This window comes from Phaethon aethereus (genome assembly GCF_964289735.1).
Source record: "Phaethon aethereus genome assembly, chromosome: 2".
Taxonomy (NCBI): domain Eukaryota; kingdom Metazoa; phylum Chordata; class Aves; order Phaethontiformes; family Phaethontidae; genus Phaethon; species Phaethon aethereus.
The window spans coordinates 31,062,243-31,085,273 of NC_138582.1; the positions used below are offsets into that span (position 1 = coordinate 31,062,243).

Below are 23,031 nucleotides of genomic sequence, written 5' to 3' on the forward strand. Positions count from 1 at the left end.
AGCCGGCTGAACATGAGTCGGCAGTGTGCCCAGGTGGCCCAGAAGGCCAACAGCGTCCTGGCCTGTATCAGGAATAGTGTGGCCAGCAGGAGTAGGGAAGTGATTGTGCCCCTGTACTCAGCACTGGTGAGGCCGCACCTTGAATCCTGTGTTCAGTTTTGGGCCCCTCACTACAAGAAGGATGTTGAGGTGCTGGAGTGTGTCCAGAGAAGGGCAACAAAGCTGGTGAGGGGTCTGGAGCACAAGTCTTATGAGGAGCGGCTGAGGGAACTGGGGTTGTTTAGTCTGGAGAAGAGGAGGCTGAGGGGAGACCGTATCGTTCTCTACAACTACCTGAAAGGGGGTTGTGGCGACGAGGGTGTTGGTCTCTTCTCCCAAGTAACTAGCGATAGGACAAGAGGAAACGGCCTCAAGTTGCTCCAGGGGAGGTTTAGATTGGATATTAGGAAAAACTTCTTCACTGAGAGAGTGGTCAGGCATTGGAACAGGCTGCCCAGGTCGGTGGTGGAGTCGCCATCTCTGGAAGTGTTCAAAAAACGTGTGGATGTGGCGCTTCAGGACATGGTTTAGGGGACATGGTGGCGCTGGATTAATGGTTGGACTTGATGATCTTGAAGGTCCTTTCCAACCTAGTGATTCTGTGATTCTGTGAAATAACAGTATCTAAGAGATTAACTCATGGAACAAAACTGTATCTAGGCTAGATCTGTACAAACAAAAAATAACAAGACTTCATAGGAAAAACAAGCAGGCTATCTATATGTGCAGAACATTGGTGGAAATATAACGCTACTGGGTTTTTGTAGGATGCTTTATAAGTCAGGGTTTTTCTCCGAAGTCATAAAGAGATGCCAGGGAAGAAGAATCAAAGAAAACTGAGCATAGGCAAGCAATGGTAATTAAAAACAAAAATGGAACAAACTCTTTACTCCACAGCTAAAACCACAAAGCAAGATCAGAGAGTGGGGAAACAACAAAATATAGGTTAGGCCAGAAGTTAGATGCAGTCTATCTAGCAGCAGAGTGAAAAAGGAGATTGTCACAATGCTTTTATATACTAGTTAATGGATAATAAAAGAAAAAAGGTCTCTAGAGCAGCATTCCTCTGGCATTCATATCTTCATACTGAGGCTGCAACCTGTAGGTGTTCTCTCAATTATTTGCAACTTATAACATCTGAAAGCTAGGCAAGATTTTTCTCTAGCAATATGCTCCTTGCCTACCTAAAGCTACAAGAGTCTTAATCCCAAATTCCCTTTCCATTAATTTTATAAAAAATCCATTAAATTTATTAAAAATGTATTACATATTTCTTTCTATTATGTTACTTCATGTACATGTCATATTCCACTTCTTCAGTAAAGTTATTTTAAAATTGCGTATTTGGAAGACTTGTGGGTTTTTTCCTGGAATTTATTCCCTGAATTCTTTTAGGTCCCAGTTCATGGCTGGAAGGCCAGCACAGTCCTGCTTCCTGAAGCAATAGAGAGACAAATCTCTGCAAGGGCAGAGAAACCACAGGTATGTAGCAAGTGGATGTATGGCTGCCAACAGATGTCTGCTTGATCTTCAGCCCACCATACTCCAGAAGGAAAGACTGCTACTTCCCAGTTTTCTTCTTTGACGTGAAGAAAATCCCCAAGCTGATGTTAAACGCTGTCTTTGCAACATGAAAGGCATCATGAGCATGACTGGCGAAGGCTATAAACACAGCAGAGCACACTGCTTCCCTCCTGTGCCCAAACCAGAGCTGACCCCAAGGTTCTACTGCAGTTTATTTCATTCTGAGAAGAAGTTTATGGGTGAACAACTATCCAGCCATATACAGTTCTTGACAGGTACTATTTTCAGCAAATACCCTGTATGTTTTTTGGTCACTGAGCATTTCATTCTTCTTAGTATAAAGGCTCCAAGTGTGTCAGAGGGTAAAAAGATGATCAAAGAGACCTGCAGCTGCCAGGGTGAGGACATACTTTAGCCTTGCTGCTCTAGAGTCATGTTAGTACAGCACAGAGCCCACACTTAAGATTTAATTCCCTGGGAGCACGTCATGTAGTCTGATTGAGATTCAGTGCAGCCTGGCCATAGAGTAAGTTAGTGACTGAAGATGCAAACCAAGTGTTCACTGCCGAGACTGGGTCCATGCTCTCACCTTACCGTTGCAGCAGAGAGATAATCCGGGAAGCTGTTCCCAAAGGATTTCAGGCAACTTAGCATTTCTAGTCTTTTCCAGATGCCACCACTAGCTCTCAGCCCAGATGCAGTACTGTGCTAGGTCAATCTAATGTGAACACAGCACCTCCACATTAGGAGAATTACTGTGAATGATGTTTTCTTCTAAAACTCATTTGCATAACGCTATATAAATAGTCAATAAGTCAATAGTCAAAAAAGTGCTATGTGAAACTTTATGTACAATTGATTGCATGTCTTACCACTGCCAAAGACATTTTACTTGGAAAAGTCTAAAGATAGAGTTCAAATGAAGGGTGACTATTCTTTCCAAAACTAGAGCTGCAGGCGCTAGTTATAAAACTGCAACCTCCTCTGTAAAACTTTACTCTCTTTGATAGAAAATACAAGACACATTCATAAAATCCATTTTTTATTTTGAAAAAATCCTTATAAATATCAAAGCACTGGATCAACTCCACTGTTTTCAATACGTAAAAAATATGTAAAACTTTTGTCTCTGATATGAAGCAGTAGACTTATTACTTTCTATTCTCAGGCAAACAAACTTTATAACCTCCTGCAATTTATAAACATTTTCTTCATGTTCTGCAGCTACTCACGTGACAGGGATACATATCAGATACAACACTAAATCTAAAAAAGGGTGTGAAAACACGCGACACACTCCCGCTCTCTCCATGCACACTTTCCAGATAACCTCATTCAGAAAGAACCACCCTGAGGTCTTTTCAGCTGCCACCTTCTCCCTATGCCAGAAAACAAAAAGTGCTTGCAGGCTTTTCCCCTTTGGTTAATACTTGTACCTGCTGCCGCTGCAAATGCCTTTTATTTCTCCCATGGTCTATTTGTGTTCTTTCCTTCAGAAAACATTCAGAAGGCATTGAGAGGCCTTGCAGCAATAGTAGCTACATTCTGGGGAGGAGAAAGACAAAAAAAATCCACCTATCTTAAACTAAGCTAAAATATCTATGTCTCTATGTCTAATTTATTGAGTTATAAGAAGGTACATAAAGTCAATCCTGGTTTTTATTTCCCTCTGTTTGTCCATCTAAGATCAAAAGACCTGTTGAGGCAACAGGCACAGTCTATAAAACGTATGAAAAAGCAAATTCAGGGAGAGCAGTTGTGGAAGATGAGCTTGGTCAGAAGTACTGACCAAGAGATTGGTGGCAGTCACTGCCCATGAAACCACTAGCTGCCTCTTTCAGCTATCACTGGTTTTCACTATGTAAGTCTCACAGTCTGAGGGTAAATCTAATCCTACACTAAGCTACGTCATATGACAAGTTCATTAAAAATATTAAAAAATATATTTGTTATAAAACAAACAATTGTATTCAGATAACAAAAGCTCTGAGAGAAACACAGGCTCAAGTCAGTTCATAAAGACATTTTTAAACACATTGCTATTGAGGGCTGATCTTTTTTTAGGTATTGACTTGATCCTGATTTCTTTGGTTTACTCTAACTGCTATCTTTGGTCTTGGGATATAAATGCAACCTCCCAAGTTCAGCTATGACAGCAGGACATCAGCCAGTATCTGGGAGACATTACATACCAGGGCAGTGCTGTGCTCCACTGCGAGATGCGAGGTACGCCGCATGTGTGTCATGTGGCAGCGTGTCTAGCATGAAACAGTCTGGAGCAACAGCTACCCCTGCCTCCTGATTTTAAGTGGTAGGAGTCTGGTGCTACATGGGTATAGTGCTACAGTCCCTTATTGTTCACCAAATGCAACAGGCTGACTTTAGGCATGAACAAACAGTCCCTCTGTGCCCTTCCACCTTGCAGGTTGCAGGTTTCAGAACAATTTAATCGGTATATGTGGTGGAATTCAGGAATACTTAATCCACCTGACATCATCCCACCACATACAAAATCCTTACTATTTGCTTTTTTAAAAAAAATTCAATCAGTATGTCATTACTGCTATGAAACAGTCACAACAACAGGATCATCTAAGTATCTGTTATACTTAAATGCTGCTAGTCACTACTGCTTTCTGTAGGAAGGTAAGCGTGGTATTGCAGAAGTCAGCAAAGAAATTATATCAGCCTTGAAATATTTTTTTCTTGAGAATTACAGTGTGAAGTCTTATATAGAAGCTAGATGTTATGTTAGAGACCAGAAGAATAATCCCAGAACACCCTCTGCTGCCATTAATATCAGGAATCCTGTTCAGTAATTTAGTGTCAAATTCTGGACGACTCCTTCACCACATCTGCCGCTTATGGTTAGCGCTGCCCTCCGTGCCTGTAACGTTAATGCCTCAATGCTCCCAAACCAACGCACTCAAACACAGTCAGACCTGTCAACATTGGTGAACCTGCAACAACTCAGGGCATACTTCTCTTTAAGAAATGACTGCACAGTAACCAATAATAAAACAACACCTATTTGTTACAACAATGCCAAAAAAAAAATTAAAAATCATAAAGTATATTAACTATTAAAAGTAATTCAGCCTTTGGTTTCAGAGGGAGACTACTCTGGCTTTACTCCTTTAGTTCCTTCTGACTTCTCGTCCCTTTAAAGGCTGGGGAGGCCGGTAGTTTCTCAGCAAGCAGCAGGCGACCTCATCCTCAGCAGTGCTCAGGAGGCTGCGGAATTTGGCTAGCTGCAATCAAAACAGACATAAGGTTCAGCAGAAAACCTTCACGCTTGTACTAATGAAAAAGCATGTAGTAAGTATTAAAGCTACTCATCACCTTTTTTCTGCCAGGAAGAATGGAACTGTATTTTTCTATGGCATGTGAGGAATGGCAATTTCACCATTTCTGTCTTTGCAAATGAAAAACGACAACTACCGATAAAATCTCACAAAATATGTGTCAGAATGAAACTGCGTAAGGATTATTTGTTTCCTATATTCACACTTTATCTTCCATAACCTGTTCTAAAACAGGGGTTTTCACATTTTTTAGTTTGATTTTATAGTTCAGAGATTCTGGAATGTTTCATGCCAAAAATCAGATTTCTTATGTGTACATCTTCTTGTTCAAAGAGTACACTCACAGTTAACCTGTAATAGTAGGTGTGGTGTTATAGAAAGCTCCTGTAATTAGCACTTTTGATATATTAAATGTACTCAAACCAGGAGAGATTGCAGATTTTTCCCTTGTGGAGACACGGAACAAGTGTGAACATTCATACCTCAGCACAAGCTTCTCTACTTAAGCTGATCTCAGCAGCAACCCAGATCAGAGCTCCATGTTTAAACCTCTAAACCTGAGTCTGATTTCTGACCTGAAGTTTAGTATTTTGTCTACTTTCTAGTACTTCCAATATTTAGTATTTCTATATACCATCTTATTTCCCTTCTAGGTTACCAAGAGTAGGACAGCACAAAAATCATTACATTATAACAGAGCATTTAGTTGTATTGCACATTACATCTTTATTGCATTAAGAGAAAAAAAAAAGCCAATACTATGTTACTTCACCCCATTCTAAAGCTAACATTTGTAATTCAGGCTCCTTATTTAGTTTCTAAAAACTTAAAATTTATTTTTAACTTTTTTCAACCTTCAAAGCACACTAAAAAGTAGGTAGTAAATGGTAAAGCCCAAAGTAAAAAACTTGAGGAATAAAATTAACTGGCAAAACAGTATCAGGCATGGTGACGACTGATCAATCACAATGGTAGACATTGCTGGAAACAAACACTTTTAGCTACACATATGCTTATGTTTATAAGCATATAGCACATTTATACTTTAATACAGAAGATACAGCTACAGTCTGAAAAATCACTGGTAAAGGGGCACTGTATTTGACATTGTTTCTGACACCATGTCCTCTGAACCTGTTATACATGGGCATTTGCATACAGTATTTCACATTTTAAAATGTATTCGCTATAGATTAGCCCAGATAAGAACCCTTTAACCTGAACAGTGGCTTGGCTTTGGGATGTTGATATCTTAACAGAAATTTTCAATCCTAGAGCCATACGCATGGCAGTGAGTCTTACAAAGCCAAATTGAGGGGAGTGGGGAAGAGAGACAGATGAGAAAATATGCACACACTTGAGCAAATACACAACTTCAAATCAGTTACAAAGAGAATTTGAGGTCTCCTGACTAAGAAGCACCCCATTCAGTGAACTGTCTTAACATTTTACATAAAGACTGAAGTCACCATTTCCCCTGAATATGTGGCCTAGGTTATTGAATTTTCTGAGGTATTTGTAATATTGACCATGAATGAGACAAATGCTGTGGTATAAAAATATTAAGGTTTACAGTGTGTCCAGATTGTTGATAAAATATTGCAGGTGATGTACTTATCAGCATCCAATATTAGAAGCTATAATCTGACATACTTCAGTGTCTCCAGTGGGAAAAACTCTTTATATCTAAGATGATCAGCCCACAGGGCGTCACTGTTGCAACATTAATATATAGCATGAAGCTTAATTTAACAAGAAATGTAAGTATACTCTTTTATGTGGTACCACACTTTTCCTAAGATAGGCTAACATAAAAACCAACTTATTAAAACTGTATTTGCTTTTCATTATTCTAGTAAATTCACCAAGATTTAGACATCTGGAATGCAAGAAGAAATTTGGTCTGCCAAACAAAAATGCCAGAGAAGAGATTTGAGCAGGATACGCGAATAATCTAATCGAATGGAATTCCAGGATTTCTAAGTGTCATCAGAACCCTTTTTTTCTGTCGGTTCCTTGTGGGTTATTTTTGACTGTTAATTTTTAGAGTATGCAGATTCTTTTTTAAAAACGGATAATAAATAGCTGTTACACAAAGAAAGGCAATAAGTCAGGATAAATCTGATAGACACATTTTGTCCTTTGAAAATTTGATAAGGTATGCAATGCCAAGATCTGCAAAAAAATATATTTTTAGGTGGCATTTAGAATTTAAAGTCTTACAAAAGCAACATTTCTATAGCAGTGAAAAATCAGAAAATACCTGTTCAGAACAAACACTTATGGGCTCTCTCAGGACAATCCAGATGACACTCTCAAGAAGAGGTGGAACAGTGAGAGAGCCAAAGTAAGTCCAGTAGTCCAGGGACTTGGGAAGCAGACAACTAGGATCAAAGTTTGTGAATAGTGCTCTTTTACCCTGGAAAGGGGAAAAAAAAAAAAAATGATCCTAGGTTAATTATATTTAAAAATTTATTTCTTACGCAAAGTTAAAAGAAAAAGAAAAAACAGGGCAATACCGTTTAAAAGCAAGAGGCCAAGATAAACCATGCCAAAGGAGGTAGAGCTTGTTCCAGTATGGGGTGGGCTGCCAGCATCCTGGATGATGATGGCAGGTAAGCCAGTACCCCTCTAATGAGGTCTCACCTCTGCGGCAGCTTTACTGCTGTTATCCTTGATGCCACCAGGACACCACCAAAGGTGCCATGTCAGCAATAGGCTCCCCATAGTTACAAATGACCACAGGATGGAGGTTGGACGGAGAGGTGAGAACATGTTAGACTTTCAGCTTGGTCTCTATGGGGCTGGCAGAGCAACCCCACAGGTCACTGCCACCCTCTCCCCGCCCCGCCCCTCCCCAGGCCCACAGGTTCCTCCCTGTTCCAGCTACCAAGCCAGAGATGCCTGTATGAACGTGATGCTGCGAGTCTGGCTGATTTATCTCACACCACAATAGCTTCTTTCTCACCCTGTACCTCAGCAGAACAGGGGAGGAAACCTTTCCCTCATCTTTTTCACAGTTTTCCATAAAGTATGTTCTTCTGTTACCATTCTCGTAGCAACAGATTTGTCAGAGACTAGGTTCTGTGAGGAATTAGCCTTTTCCTCTGATCTCTTATTGTATAAAAATTATTGTCTGCTTAGTTTTCAATTTCACCTAAGAAGAATGCTCTTAAACTGTCCCAAGTCAGAGTTACATATGGATAGCTATGAAACTAGAGACTAAGGGACATGAAGGTGAAGGAAGTAGCAGGCAGGTTACCCAAAAAGCCCAAAACAACAAAAACAACCACCAGTATTAGTATTCTTTTAGAAGTATTTGTTCACCTTGATTCTGATGGTGTCCAAGCGGTCAGTAATCTTCTTCAGCTGAGGGTTGCATTCACCAATCTATTAACACCAGAGAAAAAAGAAATACTGGGGTTCCAGAGAAAAATAGCAAAAAATAAATTATCAAAAAGCAAATGCATAATGAAACTGGTTTATATAACTTTACTTAAGTGACTGTGAGATCTGATGGATTTTGTGAGTATGAGCCTGTGACTAGCTCCTTAGAAAAATAGTACTGGTTGTAAAGAAGATCCACTCCCTTCTGGCTACTCATAGTAATTACTTCAGCTACAAAAGACCCACAAACTTTACACTGCGGGGGAATAAAAGCAATTTATTTTTCATGTTTTATACGCAGGACATTAAAAGTTACAGGCTTACATCTGAAATTTAAATTGCTTAAAACAGTGAAAACATCATTCTTATGTATCCCAAGCAGGATTCGTGTGCTAAGAAATCCAGTGAAACGTTCTTTGAATGATTATAATGTAAACTGGTAGAACAGAATTACTGAAGCAGTTCATTGCAACTGCAGCATGTCATGGCTCCCTGACTCTGCCAGCGCCAGCACTAGCTGTGCTCAGGAAGCTGTGGCAGCCCAGCAGAAACCAAGCCCTGTCCTTTGTCATGGATTGTGTCAATTCTCCATCTGCTTCTTCATACAGAAGTCAATGAAGCTGTTGCAAGAGTTTAACTTCATCTTAGAATAGGTACAAAAGGTAAAGAGATACACAACAATTACAAGGAAATTCTCTAGTTTCTGGGTTTAGGTGTTTTGGGTTTTTTTTTAATTATTATTTTTCAGAAGAAACTACCAGCTTGGAAACAAACCATTAAAAAGGTATTTGAACCAAGTCAGATTGCTCTCTTAAAGAAACCTGTTAGTCAAGTACAAGTTATTGGGTTGCATATAGGGGCAGCTGAATTAAGTTCCACATCTCATGTTGTACAGGAGTGCAGACTAAGCAAACTGAAGAACACTTTTTTCTTACCTTCAGAAATACAGCCATGACTGCTAATCCATCTGACTGGCGAGCTGCCTCAACAAAACTGGAATATTTTTCTGAGTTCCAGTGGACCACATGAAGCTGAAAAGCAAGAGACACAGACAGCATCAACTCCCGCTGAACTCAAATAGTCACAAATCAATACTACAACTTTACTGGTTTTGATACTCTACTTCTCTCATTTGTATTCAGGGCCACTCAGTTTCTCAAATGCAATTATTTTTTGAAATCGGTAAATATGGAGTTTGCACAAATGGCAAAAAAAGCATTTCCAGTGGCTGGGATTATTCAAAATTTAAGCCATCAGCACACTACAGTGCCTGGAAAACTGCTGTTGGGTCCCCAGATTTTGAACAGAGAACCTTAGACAAGATATCCCATAGTTATATAACTAAAGGTTTTAAATCCATTTTTAGTACAGCTGATTTTAAGAAGTGATTAAAAATCATGAGAATGTTATTAGTTGCTCCTCTTTTTCCTTAATCAAGCTTTCAGTAACATTAATCAGCCACATAAATAGCTACAAAACAGGCAGAGGAACACACATTAAACTTGCACTGACCCCTTTTCCCTTGTTTAGATTAAGCTGAACATGAAAAATTTCAGTTTTTATACTTTCCAAATGTGATTTTCTGTGGTTACCAGTAGTTAGGCACTTACAAGCAGCTTGATTATCTCAGGTTTGAGCATTTGCATTTCCAACATGCATTTTTCTGGAACTGTCCTGTTGCTTAAGCAGCTTAAAGATATCACCTAGCCAGGTGGGGAAAGGAAAAGCCCGTGATGTCTACCCCCATACCACCTCAGTCTCTCCTGCTAAGCCAGGTTTCCTAAATCCTGGCCACGTTCCACAGCGGGTGCTCCTGGTTCCCGGGAAGTGCCAGGATATCCCAGCCTTGAGCAAGGGTCCAACTGCCAAGCCGGGGAGAGCACACACACTCGCACAGCGCTTAAGACTCAGCACTTCGCAAACATTAATTAATCCCACACACTCTCAGTGGATTAGTAAATCTTATTACCCATAGTTTTTAGATAAGGAAAGAGAGCCTCAGAAGCAGGGCGTGGGAATGGCTTTTCTAAAATTGGTGACCTTTTCAGACTTTGAACTTTACTCTTTAGGAGCGCTGAAAATCAACTCCACTGAATGACTTAAACTGGGATGAACCCCTGAAAAAAAAAAAGGCGTCCTCTTGGAATACAGCACTTCAAGACCTCTAAAGTAAGAGCAATTTAGGAAAGATGAAACTTGCTTTAAAGGTTTTCTATGGGAAGCAACATAGCTGCGTGGTTGAAATAGGGATCTAAGAGCGTGAAGATTTTTACTCTAAATCTCAATCATTGCCTAACCTCTATGAGTTTCAATTTTCCATGTTTGTGGAATGGAGCTCTTACTTGGTGTTACCGGGTATAATTAACGTTTATTAAACACTTGGGCTCTGAAGTGCGGAAACATTACTTCCAGCAACTAAGGAATCTCACTGAAATCAATAATAATTCATGCATGCTCATGCTGAAACACGTGCTGGTTCACAGCTTCAGAGATCCTTGAAGGAAAGTTGATAAAAATATTACAAATGAAATCGGGAAGAGAACATAGTCCACTAAACCATTCTCAGGTGCGTTAGTACCCTGGAGCTCACAGTGCCTGCACCACTCATTATTATAAGTTCACAGAAGCTACATTGAACAACTTTTAGACAATTACATTTTTACATACACAAAAAGGAAACAGATACTCTCAGTCAGAATTGACTTTTATTGTGGATTTAAAAAAAAAGAAAAAAACCAACAAAGAACAAAAAGGAAAATTCCCGCAACTAAATAAAGCCCAATCCCTCATAGCTTTGCCAAAACCCCCCAAACCAACCCCCCAATCCCAAAACCCCCAAACAAACAGAGCTGTGAAAGACTTTTGGATACAGCCCCATTCTCAATGGCTTGCGACTTCTCTTTAAGGAATATATCCCGTCTTACCACCGCTCTGTCACTGCAGCTTGTGAAGAGACCTTGATCAGACCATACGTTGTCACAAAGAATGGAGCCATGGATCCCTTCTGCTTCCCGGTGGGCTTAGGGGGCTGAACCTTGCAGTCTTCTTTACCTGTACACTAATTCTTTCTTCGGCTCAGTTGATGCTTTTTCTTGAAATCTTACACATCTTCCTTATGCAGGTGAGCACTGAAACCATCTTCATGTCTCCTTCTGAGGTATTTTCTTTTGTGTGAACAGTGCTCAGAAGCCTTGATCTTAATTCTGGGTTTCTTATCCCAAATTCAAAGTGACATCTAGAGAGCTTCTTGTGGAAGGTTACCCAATCAACAGGTAACGGAAAGGTTTTTAGACTGGCTAGAAATTCAGAGATATTTTCTCCTTCCATTTGGTTTCTTAGGTGGGAAACACATATATATTTTCTCAGCTAGAAATTTGGTTTTGGTACTTAACGGTTTTAAAGCACCTCTATTAATTCTTTATATTCCATCTCACCTGGTTCCTGTGGAAAACATAAGCCTTTAAACACTGCAAATGTCACTTATCCCCATTAGTGTTAGAAAACTGATTTTTTTTCTGACCAGTATCTTTTATAGCATTTCCAGTAAAAGCTGATCACACCACTGTGCAAACATTTCATTTTTTTTCTTCTTTAGTATTACGTCTTTTATTTGTCCATTACCATTTATTTTTATACTTTTTACTTCTTTTTAACCCCAGAAAACTCTTCCACTGTCTGAACTATGTGTTGTTAAAGATCTCAGTCTCATCAAAATACTCCATGTTACTTCCATCTGCAAAGAGGAATCAGATACTGAATACTTTTTACCGTAGACTACTCAAACACACTGAAGGAGACAGAGCAGGAGCGAACTCTCCGTGCCAGAGCAGACGGGGCACTTCTCCCTGGGGCACGCTGCCTCCACCGAAACGCGGTACCTCCACAGACAGCAGGCACCCCACAGATATTAAGGTGCGGTCCTCAAAGAAGGTCATAACCATCACATTGCCACATGCACCACAAAATGCAAGACTCCTAAGTCTTGAACACATTTTACACTGCACAGGCCCCAGATCAAGTAATTCTGTGGTTTGTAACTGAAGCTGACTTTGAAAGCATTCTCCAAGGAAGAGACAGTGAAAGACAAAGATTAAAATAACTCTTGAACATTAAGTCTTGCTCTTATCAAGCTCTTGTCTTCTGTACTCCTTTTTTAATCCTCTCCAAAGCTTTCAAATATGTTCTCTTTTGAGAAAGGATCAAACACGCAACACTTCAGGGAGACCGCTTGTCTTTTGGTAAAATGGGGGGAGAAGGAAAAGCGGGAAGAGGAGGGGCAACATTATTCTTACAATGGAAAACTAGTCACAAGCTTAGTGGCACAGATGACTCCATGTAAAGCCTTACCTCTGCCGCGTACTTCATCCCATCCACTGCGTGCTCGGAGCCGGCTTCATCATTGGACCCCCAGTGGAAGTGAATCTGGCGCAGTCTGTAGGTCCCGCTGAGCGGCCCCCCGGTCAGCACTGGAAACCCAAGCAAAGGAAAAGGCTTCACTGCAGGAACGGGAGCCGCTACCCACGTCCTCTAACCTCACACCAGACTTCAGTCTTCGGGCAGTCCCCTGCTCCTTCTCAAAGCCTGTCTCGGATGGCTTCCCATCCATTTCTTTGAAGTACTACAGAAACCCTCACTTGTCCAGGATATGACTTTCAAAATTGCATTTATGTGTAGATGAGCGGGTTATGGGCTGCTAAAGGGTATGTTGTTATCACCAGGTTTGCCTTGCTATGGGCTGGATATTTCTCAGAAGATGGGAAAATATTTCTGTTTTGCAAGTGGTTTTCTTTTTAAATACATTCTCTTGAATGTATTTAAAAGAATCACTGTGAAATTAAGCTTAAAATACAGGTTTTATGAATAAAGGGGAGGATCAGAAGAATATAATGCAAACAGAATTTCTTCTCCCCTTTGAAATTTGGAGGAAAGTAGGTCAAGCTTAAAAAAATTTTCAAGGCTCTTTCCTTCATTTGCAACTAGATCCAGTTACATCAGATTGACGTCGGAGAAAAAGGAGCATACACTACCTATGCATTGTACAACTGCAATATCACTGGCACTTAATTAGCCATTTATTTCAACTTAACATGCATATGGGTGGGCTTTTTATTGTTTTAGTTTTGCAAGTGCTCGTCTTTTGCTGATCAGAGTGGGAACCAAACCATCTCTGCATACAGACGTGAACGTGAATGCATTCAGAAAGATTCCTTATTCACTGCAAAAAAATCACCCCACTCTCCCAGCTCTGTATCTCCTCTGAGGGTTTGGGAATTAGTCTGGGCTGGTTTATTGGCTTGTTATAGAGATTTTAAGGGGAAAGGATGGGAGCTCTAACCAGATCATTTTAAAATTAAGAGCACTGGGGAGGACAATAGCAATTTTTTTCTCTCTTCTAGGTTTACTCCAAAACCTAAACTTTTTTAGGAACGAAATACCACCAAATAAAGATAAAAGAAGAATTTCTTAAGTTGCCTATCTGCTAACACAAGTAGCCTGGCTAATGAAAAGGAAGTGGAATTGTTTATCTCCTTAAAACTTCAACTCAAAACCCATGCTTTTACAGAGCCTATAAACCTAGTGAACAAAGGGGATGGGGAAGTGGCACTCCTGAAACTAATTCCTTCATTCAAGGACTGAAAACTTGGAGGCAAATGATCCTAGAAATGTATCAAGATCGGTGTTCTAACTGGCTGAGGGAAAACAATTATGTAGAAATGCATCACCACTAAATGAAATACTTCTGCTGAAAAATGTGGAAAATGGCCTGATGACGTCTTTGTGCCACATCATACAGTGATGGTAAAACCCTTCCATTCCAACAGTAATTAAGGAAAAGGTCAGTCGATCTATTTAAGGCAAATATCAGCATCTCAAAGTCTAAAAAGAGCTGCAAGAAGAGGTCTTTGAAACATCAGTAGACCAATTTCAGAGAATGGAGCTAATGTGGTACCCAAGAGGAGAAACAGAATTACACAAACAGTTACAGACATGAAATACAGTTTCAATGCTGGCCAAAGTGAAGAAATAGTTCATATGAAAGTCAGTTAATAATGTATTAAAAGATGCTAATGTATTTAGTACAATTAATTTGATCTTTTTTTCCATAAAACCACTATATGGCAGGAGTGCTTACTTCACAGGGGTGCCACAGAGGCCAAATTTTGGCCCTAGAAAATTCAGTATTTTTTGACCAATGACCTGAAAGAAAACAAAAACATTACTGATAAAGTTTGTCAGTGACGAATATTAGGGAAAATAGTGAATAACTCAGTTTATGGATACACAAGGATTTGAATTCTTTGATAGGTAAGGCATAATAATGGCCAAAACGTAAAGCCAGGTATATGGACTGAAGAATCTAGTCCATACATAGAAGATACGGAGTCTCCTGAAGATGACTGGGGATTACATTTGCTAATTATTTGATCAACATCTGTCAGTGCTTTGCCATGACATGAACTATATCCTTGGAGATATGGCCTGCGGAAAGCAGTAAGGGGATCACATTACCACTGCTTTGGTACCATTGTAAGCCTACTGAAGTACTATGTTCAGGCCCTGCCACTTCATGGGTGGAGTTAGAAAGTGGAAGAGGTTCTTGGTGTATTCATACTCATATCTATGACTTTAAAAAAAAAAAAAAAGGAGTTTAAAGGCTGAGTTGATCTAACACACACCAGAAATAAAGTATGATTTCAATTTTTTTAACTGTGAGGGTAATTAACAATTAGAACAACTTACCAAAGGCTGTGGTAGGTTCGTCATCGCTGGAAATTTTGAAATCAAGATTGTATGTTTTTTTAAGAGATGTGCTTTAGCTCACCCACACCTACTAGGCTTGAAGCAGAGATAATTCTGGGAAGTCCCGTGGCATCTGACACACACGAGGTCAGACCAGATCACTGATGGTCAGCTGATGGCTTTCAGGCAACATCCAATGTTGCTTGTATCAACAGGAAATTTAAGAATTAAACTAAGACTGTCTGGGAAAGCAAAGTGTAATGTTGTCTCCACCTAGGTCTCTCCCTCTTGCCACTATAAGCCAATAGTCCCTCAGGGCGAACAGTCAGGGTGAGCACAAATTAGTCCCCCTCTGGCTTTGACCCTTGTGAATGCACCCCATGGGCTTGGATCCTGAGCTAAGCCTCACACAACCACAAGAGGACTTTATTGCTTGTAGAAACTGCACTCCTACAGTTTCAAGGCAAGGTGTGCTAGCTTGCCTACCATCCAAGAGAAGGTTTCAAAGATGAAGGCACAAACATTACAAAGACTACACTAAACCAGAGAACTTCTAAATAAGAATTACTGCTTGCAAAAAGGGAAGCCACATACTCATAGAAAAGATCGGGACAATAACACTTTTCAAAGAAGAAAAGGGATCACTTCGGATACATTTCATTTTTTCTGTACTGGCTCTTTCCTGTCACAAGAAGTCCAGGTATGGATTGTAAAAAGGGAAAAAATATATAAGCAAACTTGCAGCTAAAGTCAGATAAGAGACTTGAGCGATTCGGTTGGAATGAACCTGTAATGAGACACAAAGGATGCATCTGCAGTGAGAGAGAGCAGCATTTGAAAAACTGTACACAACACTGTTCAAACAGGGGGGCTGGCACTATCTAGCTGGTTGGGGTGGATCAAACCATCCCAATGAAAAGGGAATCCTAGCACTTTCTGAGAAATGCAACCTCGAACTCGTGTCCAAATATGTTCCCACATTGTATCATGCTGAAAAACAGGGAAAAAAAGAATCTCTCATCCAGAGGAAGAAAGCCTTACTGTTTATGAGGAGTTCATGCCCGGCAGTGAAACATGCCCAGGCTGTATGTAGTGGACGAAGACACAGTGCAACAGGAAAGGAACAAACCTGATTTGTTGACGGTATCATCAAACTCAACACTGGTAGAGTGCCCGTTGTTAAGGATGATTTTAGCAGAAGCTGGATCGTAATTCGGATTTAGAGGACGGAGAGAGGGATCATACTTGGTTTCCTCAGTTTTGATGTCGATGGGTGACTGACGGTCTCCATTAGCGACAGGAAAAACCTCCTTCCAGTGGGCAGGCCCTGCAAAGCGTTGGAGGAGAAGGCTATATTGATGGCAGCGCCTTGCTTTGTATGAAAGAAGACTCTGCTAGAATTGTTCTTGTTTGCATCTCTTAAATTCAAAAAGGGTGCATCAGAAAAACACGGATCAAAATATTCAGGTACTTTTGCTGCACCACATTGCAACAGCAGCTCTCAGGACCCCTTTATCTATCTTTCATGGTGTATCTAACTGTATTTGGCCTTTGAACAAGGCCACATGCAGTAGGTACATATTTTATTATTCACAGTTAAGACTCAACTATGCACAAGACATATCCAACAAATGCTCAAGCATCCTGTATCCAACAGGCACTGTGCCCCAATAAATCTGTGACATGCCGTTTTTGCCTAATATCATGTTTCATTATGTCTTTAAGGATTGCCTCTTATTAATCAGAAATACCACCATTAAGGGTTTTTTTATACGTTAGTCATTGGCTGCCAAAGACCTGAGGACACATCTACCGACTATGCTGAATGAAATGGGGAGATGTCAAAAAAGGTAAAAAGGCCGAGAGGTGTGTGGACTCTCCTGGGGCCTGATGGCAATGCCTGTAACCTAAGCATCACTGCACAACCGACCACCTCTTCCCAACCCACCAACCCTGCAAACCAGCTGTCACAACACAAGAAAGTCACCCTCTAACCATGAAGTCTACACACACACTCACACACACACACTCACACACACACATAGTGCTGACAAATTCAGCAAAGAACAGGAAAACTCAGGACAGTGGTGCCTGCACAAGGTTTGGATTTCTGCTACCTCCTGCTGGTAAATGAGAGTAGATCTTCTGGACACTGACTTGCACCATCATTCACCAGAGTTAGAGAGAAGTTAAAACACTGAAAAGCTGTTAATCAATATTAGGGATCTCGTGTTAACCTTCATGCAAGCTAAGCCAAAAGTCAGCTGAAAAGCATTGTTTCTGTAAATCAACAATATGCATATGAGAAAAATGGCAATGTCACTCTAAAATATAAGAAAAGCTTCACTGATGAGATGTGTGACATGTCTGTTCTTACCCACTACACATCAGAGAGTCCTCATTAAGAATATGTGCCGTTTGCTGAACCATATTTGAATAATAAACAATGTGGAAAGAGGCCATCGAAGAAAAGTAGGAACAACAAGTTGCTTGGGGAATATGTTCTATAAGGTAAAGATAGTGAGGAAGATTTAGGATGGAAAAGACGGTAAGGTAAGGGAAAAAGGGGGAAAAGGAAAAAGGGAAAAAGGGGAAAAAAGGGAAAAGGTAAAAAAGGGAAAAGGGGAAAGACTGCAGGGCTAATGATCTTTCAGCATTGTAAAGAGCATAGCACTTGTTTTGCCTCCAGGCTTATCATGGGTAAGAAGCATAATAAATCAACTTAAAGAGATTGAATGTAAGAAAAACTTAAACATGAGCATCAGAAACTGATCTTGTAAAATCTGCATTACTGGAAATCTTCATAACTCCCTATATTGAAGGTAATTGATCTCAGTCTAAAAATCAGCCTGTTGGTTTGGGTCTTTCTGGATGGCTTTAGCACTTAAATAAACACGATGACAAAAAAGGATTAAAATTAAATTATGCTGTGATTAATAGACTAACATCAAAAGTTGTCAGATAGTTTTCTCTCCTTGACTTCAATAGAAGTGAACATAGCTCAGAAACTCACAGGTGCTAAAATAACCCAAGCAGCGCAGCAGTAAATCAGGGAGGGAAGCGTCCGACGGCGCCGAGGGGAAGCCGCCTGCACAGCCACCTGGGCAGAGCCTGGCCCTCCTCTGAGCAGCACCGAAAAATGGAAGCGGGAAGGAGCAGCTTGTAAAGACCAGCCTAAGACTTAAACCTCAGGTAGAACAAAGGCCAGGGCCTTCAGTCTTGAGTGTTTTAAAAAGTCCTTTTGTTAGTGACTTCATTAACTAAATTCATTAAGCAAACCACTTCTAAGACAGAAGATAAAAATCCTACAGGTTTGAAATATAAAGCTGTTTAAACTTAATTCTTCTCACTTCACAAATGGTCATCAAAGCTATTCAATATTTTAATTACATACAGTTTAGCATATGATATCATTTTAATTGTGTTTAGATCCTAGTACCTTGTAGTTAAGAGATGCAATGTACAATTTTATTAATTGAAGAAGCACCGTTCCATCATTTATAATTAACTGCTGCGATTTAGGATGCTTAGAAAATGCTTATTGCTACTTAATTTTAATGCTTAAGATATTCCTAAGCTGGGGAAAGGCAAGATATATTCATGTGCTTAACTACTTGGTCCTATTGCTCTATCTCAGCAATAACTGTAGTTATTGTACAGTAAATAATATGAATGATTTGCATTCATAAATAATATGAATGTGACAAAAAAAGGACCCAAGGCTTTGATGCTGGCATTAGCTAATTATTCAACAATAAACTTCAGTTCTAAAAAGACATTGTACCTGCTTTTGTACTTGTCCATAGCTTGGATGACCAAAATCATCTTTTGCTTTGTTGATTAAACATCTGTCAGTAACATGAGACTGCCAGAAATCTGACCTTTCACAATATACAGGAAAATACCAAGAAATTTCAGCTCATTTTTTACCACTTGGATCTATCAAGAGGTATTCCTTACTGGATTATCTACCAGCAATCTAATACAATTATCATACTCTTGCCAGTCTAGGAAAACTGTGGCTCAATGCATCACTATGGACCCTACCCCAAAGCAAACACTGTGTATGATTGTTGGAAAATAACACATTACAGTTGGAAGAACATGGACATGATGCTCAAATGCATGTCATACAATCATATTTAAGCCAGTGGGATCTCCAGGGTGAAAATTTCTTCTGTATCTGGACATGAATTATATGCCTCTGTCTCAACATAATGTACAGTTTAATTTTCTAGGTACGTACTTTAAGACATACCCAGGAGCGTGTAACTCACCGATTCACCTCCTTTCATTTTTTAATTTACTGAAGGAACTTCGTTGAATATACTGACTTTTGACCTTATGAAATTCCCTCCTGTTGATGGGAAAATGTTCTTTTGCTAGAGGAGATTACCTAGTAGCTGTTAACAATCAAAGCTGTTGTGACCAAGATTTAGGACAAAAAATGGAACCATCTGCTCTGAAGATTGCTGGACACAGAGTAACCAAATGCGATACACACTGCTGACTCTTTTAGATTAGACTATCGCTACTTATGGTACCCATCAGCATCGCACACATTCTGTTCATGAACTAGATTTCATAAGGAAGGCACTTCACAGAATCACAGAATCACTAAGGTTGGAAAGGACCTTCAAGATCATCAAGTCCAACCATTAATCCAGTGCCACCATGTTCCCTAAACCATGTCCTGAAGCGCCACATCCACATGTTTTTTGAACACTTCCAGAGATGGCGACTCCACCACCTCCCTGGGCAGCCTGTTCCAATGCCTGACCACCCCCTCAGTGAAGAAATTTTTCCTAATATCCAATCTAAACCTCCCCTGGTGCAACTTGAGGCCATTTCCTCTCGTCCTATCACTAGTTACTTGGGAGAAGAGGCCAACACCCACCTCACCACAACCCCCTTTCAGGTAGCTGTAGAGAGTGATAAGGTCTCCTCTCAGCCTCCTCTTCTCCAGACTAAACAACCCCAGCTGCCTCAGCCGCCCCGCATAAGACTTGTGCTCCAGCCCCCTCACCAGCTTCGTTGCATTATAGCACCTAATTTTTATATAGCACCTTTTTTACCCAGCTGGAGTTGAAGGTGATGAGTTTCACCAAAAGGCGAGACTGACTTCAAGCAAGCGGAGACATCACGGGATACGGTTCAACTGCAGTGAGCCTCCATACTCGCACAAATAGAGTATGTACGTAGAAGTGAATTGTTTTTTCACAGAATCATTAAGGTTGGAAAAGACCTTTAAGATCATCAAGTCCAGTCATCAACCCAACACCACCATGCCCACTAAACCATATCCTGAAGTGCCACATCTACACATTTTTTGGACAGTTTGCTACTATATGCAGAAAGTTTATTAGTTTGGTATGGTCTGACCTTTGCAGGATCACATCCTCATTTATTCCTAAAGAGAATCCACTGCCCAGTTTATCATATACAAAATGCTTGAAAATGTATAAAGTTAGGTCTGCAAGTGGTTTAGTTGCACATTAGCTTACAGTAAGATTAATTCTAATAAAAAGATTTGGAAACTCACAATAGCTAAAATTAAGTGCTCTTTTTTTAAAGCAGCCATCAAAATTACATCAATATTGTCAAGGAGAAAAAATGTAAGGAATTCGTATCCCTTTTTACTTACAAAACCTCTCAGTGTTAGAGTTGTAACTAGATCAAGACACATTTTTGCAGTAAAACACAATACATGTAAGTGCTTTCCATATATTTTGTAAAACAAATAGTAAACTGAAGGCAGTTCATTTTCGAATTGTCTTTTAACTAAGGCAATTCCCCCGTTAACTAAGGCAACTGTTTCTGTGAAGGGGCAAGAACATTCCCCTCTTCACAGGTACCTTGAGCAGCTAAAAGTATGCATGATGCCACACTGAAGCCAATTTTCAAGATCTCAGTATTACACCTCCATACACAAGCACCATCAAAACTGTGAGGCAAGAACAGTGGCAGGAAACCAAAGGCCAAGGTAGGCATAGAAATAATGTCTCTTTGCATTTCAGAAATACATGCATCAAAGCAGGGGGGAACATTTAGTTCTGTGTGTACCAGTCAGACCATGTCCTTATACATAGATATACCGTATATCCAGACATGTACGCGTAATATTTGACATTTTATTTTATGCACAGAATGATTTGTGTTGTGGTTATTATTGCTAAGGGGCAAATGAGTTTTCTCCCAGTTTATAAAAACAGTGCTTTTATCACTGCAAGTAACAAATGCAGAACTCGGAAGGAATGCAGATGTCTTTCCAACTTTTCAGGAAGTCAACTTTAACATATGACTGCACCAAATTTAATTAATTTCAGTTTGTTGCTACCTCCTTAGTTGCAAAAGCTTATCTTAGTCTCAGGGAAACTATTAAGGGCCATGCAGAGCAACGACATTTTTCAAGTATATCAATCAGAGCCATCTCCTGCATTTGCTGTTCAGCAAAACGAGAAACAAGCAAAACCAATAAAACAAACGCATAAAAAGAGAAAAAGCTGAGAAATAAAACCGATGCTTGGGAAGAGCAGTGAAGTGTTCGATGCCCATGCCCCTCTCCTTTAGTCTCCTGTGAGAGGTGAGTGAAAGGGGATGGACTGATGAAAAACTACCCACGTGAGCTTCTGGGGGCTTCAAGAAAGAAGGAGAGTGAGAAAGTCAAACTCCACCCCAAATATGTTATCAGCCAGTAAACAGAGTTTTGTAGGAGAAACGGGGCCTCAAGCAAGGTCCAGGGCCACCCCGATAGAAATTCTGGTGCCTTCCCCTTCCTAGAAGCTGAGGATAGCAAAGGAGGAGGGATAGGATAAGGGAGGGAAAGTGGGCTTCTTATCTGGCCGGTGCAGGTGAAGTCCACAGCACTTTCGGAAAACACATGGAGAAACAAATTTGAAAAACAAGACCCATTTACGTCTTCAGGGGAGGGGTCGAGTAGACTGCGCAACAGTAGATAACACACCTAATCATTGCACCATCACTGCGATCCACCACCACCCAGTTTTTCAGGAAAAGTATATCCATCCAGAAAAGATTGAACAAAAGGACCAGGAAGGGAAGGGAGTACATGCACAAACAGTATTCCAAACTCCAAGCAATAATATAAATGAAGCATACTCCTATAAGCATTAGTATATGCAAATATACAGCTTTCTCCATTTACTATCACGGTGGTTTATTTCTCTGTGTAGTATAACAGACAAGGTAAGTTATACCATTTACTTTATCAGAGCTGCGTCTCCAATTTACAAACGCACTTTCATTTCTACTTGCATGACTTGTGAGCCGGTCTGCACGCAGGAGCGGCGTTTGCATGACTTACAATGCAAAACAGAGGAAAATCTTTAAGCCGGCTGATGAGCACATCTTGGGACTTCAAAGACCGACAAGATTAAGGAAACCATGAAACAACTAAAATCCAAAAGCATCTCCTCTTGGGTGCATAGTTATACATTCAAATAACCGTCGCCGGTACCTACTATTATTTCCCACCACGTAGCAGCACGAGAACGAAGTCGGAAAGGCGCTGCCGCTACAGCCGCGCTCATCCCTCTGACCGTCTAAATCAATCGCGGCGGTGCGCACGCAGTACTCAGCTAGCCGAGCAAACGGAACCCCGACGGGCAACGAGACAGACCAAGTCTCCAAATCACAGCCCCCCACCCCGACTCTCGCAGGCGATGCCGCACGCGTCAAACATCTCTCTCAGCAGCCAGCCTTGCGTCATTCCGAGACAAAAATCTGCTCGGTCTCACGTTGCAAAGCCTCGACAGCATTTCCGCTAGTTCAGCTTTCTCGCGGGCTCGGGAGCCGCCGAAGCCGGCTGCTGGCGCTGCCCCCGGGGGCACCCCGCTGGCCGCGGCGGGAGCGGCCACCTCGAGGCCCCGCCGTCGCCCCCGGCCCGCCGCCCCCCGCCACCGCCCTACCGTTGTGCTCGTCGTATCCCCAGTGCAGCATGGCTCTGGTCTCCTGCCGGGACGGGACGGGAGAGGCGGCCGCGCCGTCACCACCGCCCGCTTTGAAGGCGACGGGC

General features: G+C 40.8%; 1 protein-coding gene across 1 annotated transcript; it reads right to left on the reverse strand.

Annotated features, from left to right (window-relative positions):
* Nucleotides 1-3,751: 3,751 nt before the first annotated feature.
* Nucleotides 3,752-22,955, reverse strand: LOC309402439 (carbonic anhydrase 13-like; the record flags this gene model as incomplete). The annotated part of the gene is made up of 9 exons (XM_081996268.1): nt 3,752-4,814; nt 7,132-7,287; nt 8,196-8,258; nt 9,191-9,286; nt 12,603-12,721; nt 14,997-15,022; nt 15,735-15,783; nt 16,126-16,323; nt 22,925-22,955. The coding sequence occupies 9 exons, from the start codon at nt 22,953-22,955 to the stop codon at nt 4,701-4,703; spliced, it is 852 nt and encodes a 283-aa protein (XP_081852394.1). The 3' UTR covers nt 3,752-4,700.
* Between the last annotated feature and the right edge of the window lie 76 nt (nt 22,956-23,031).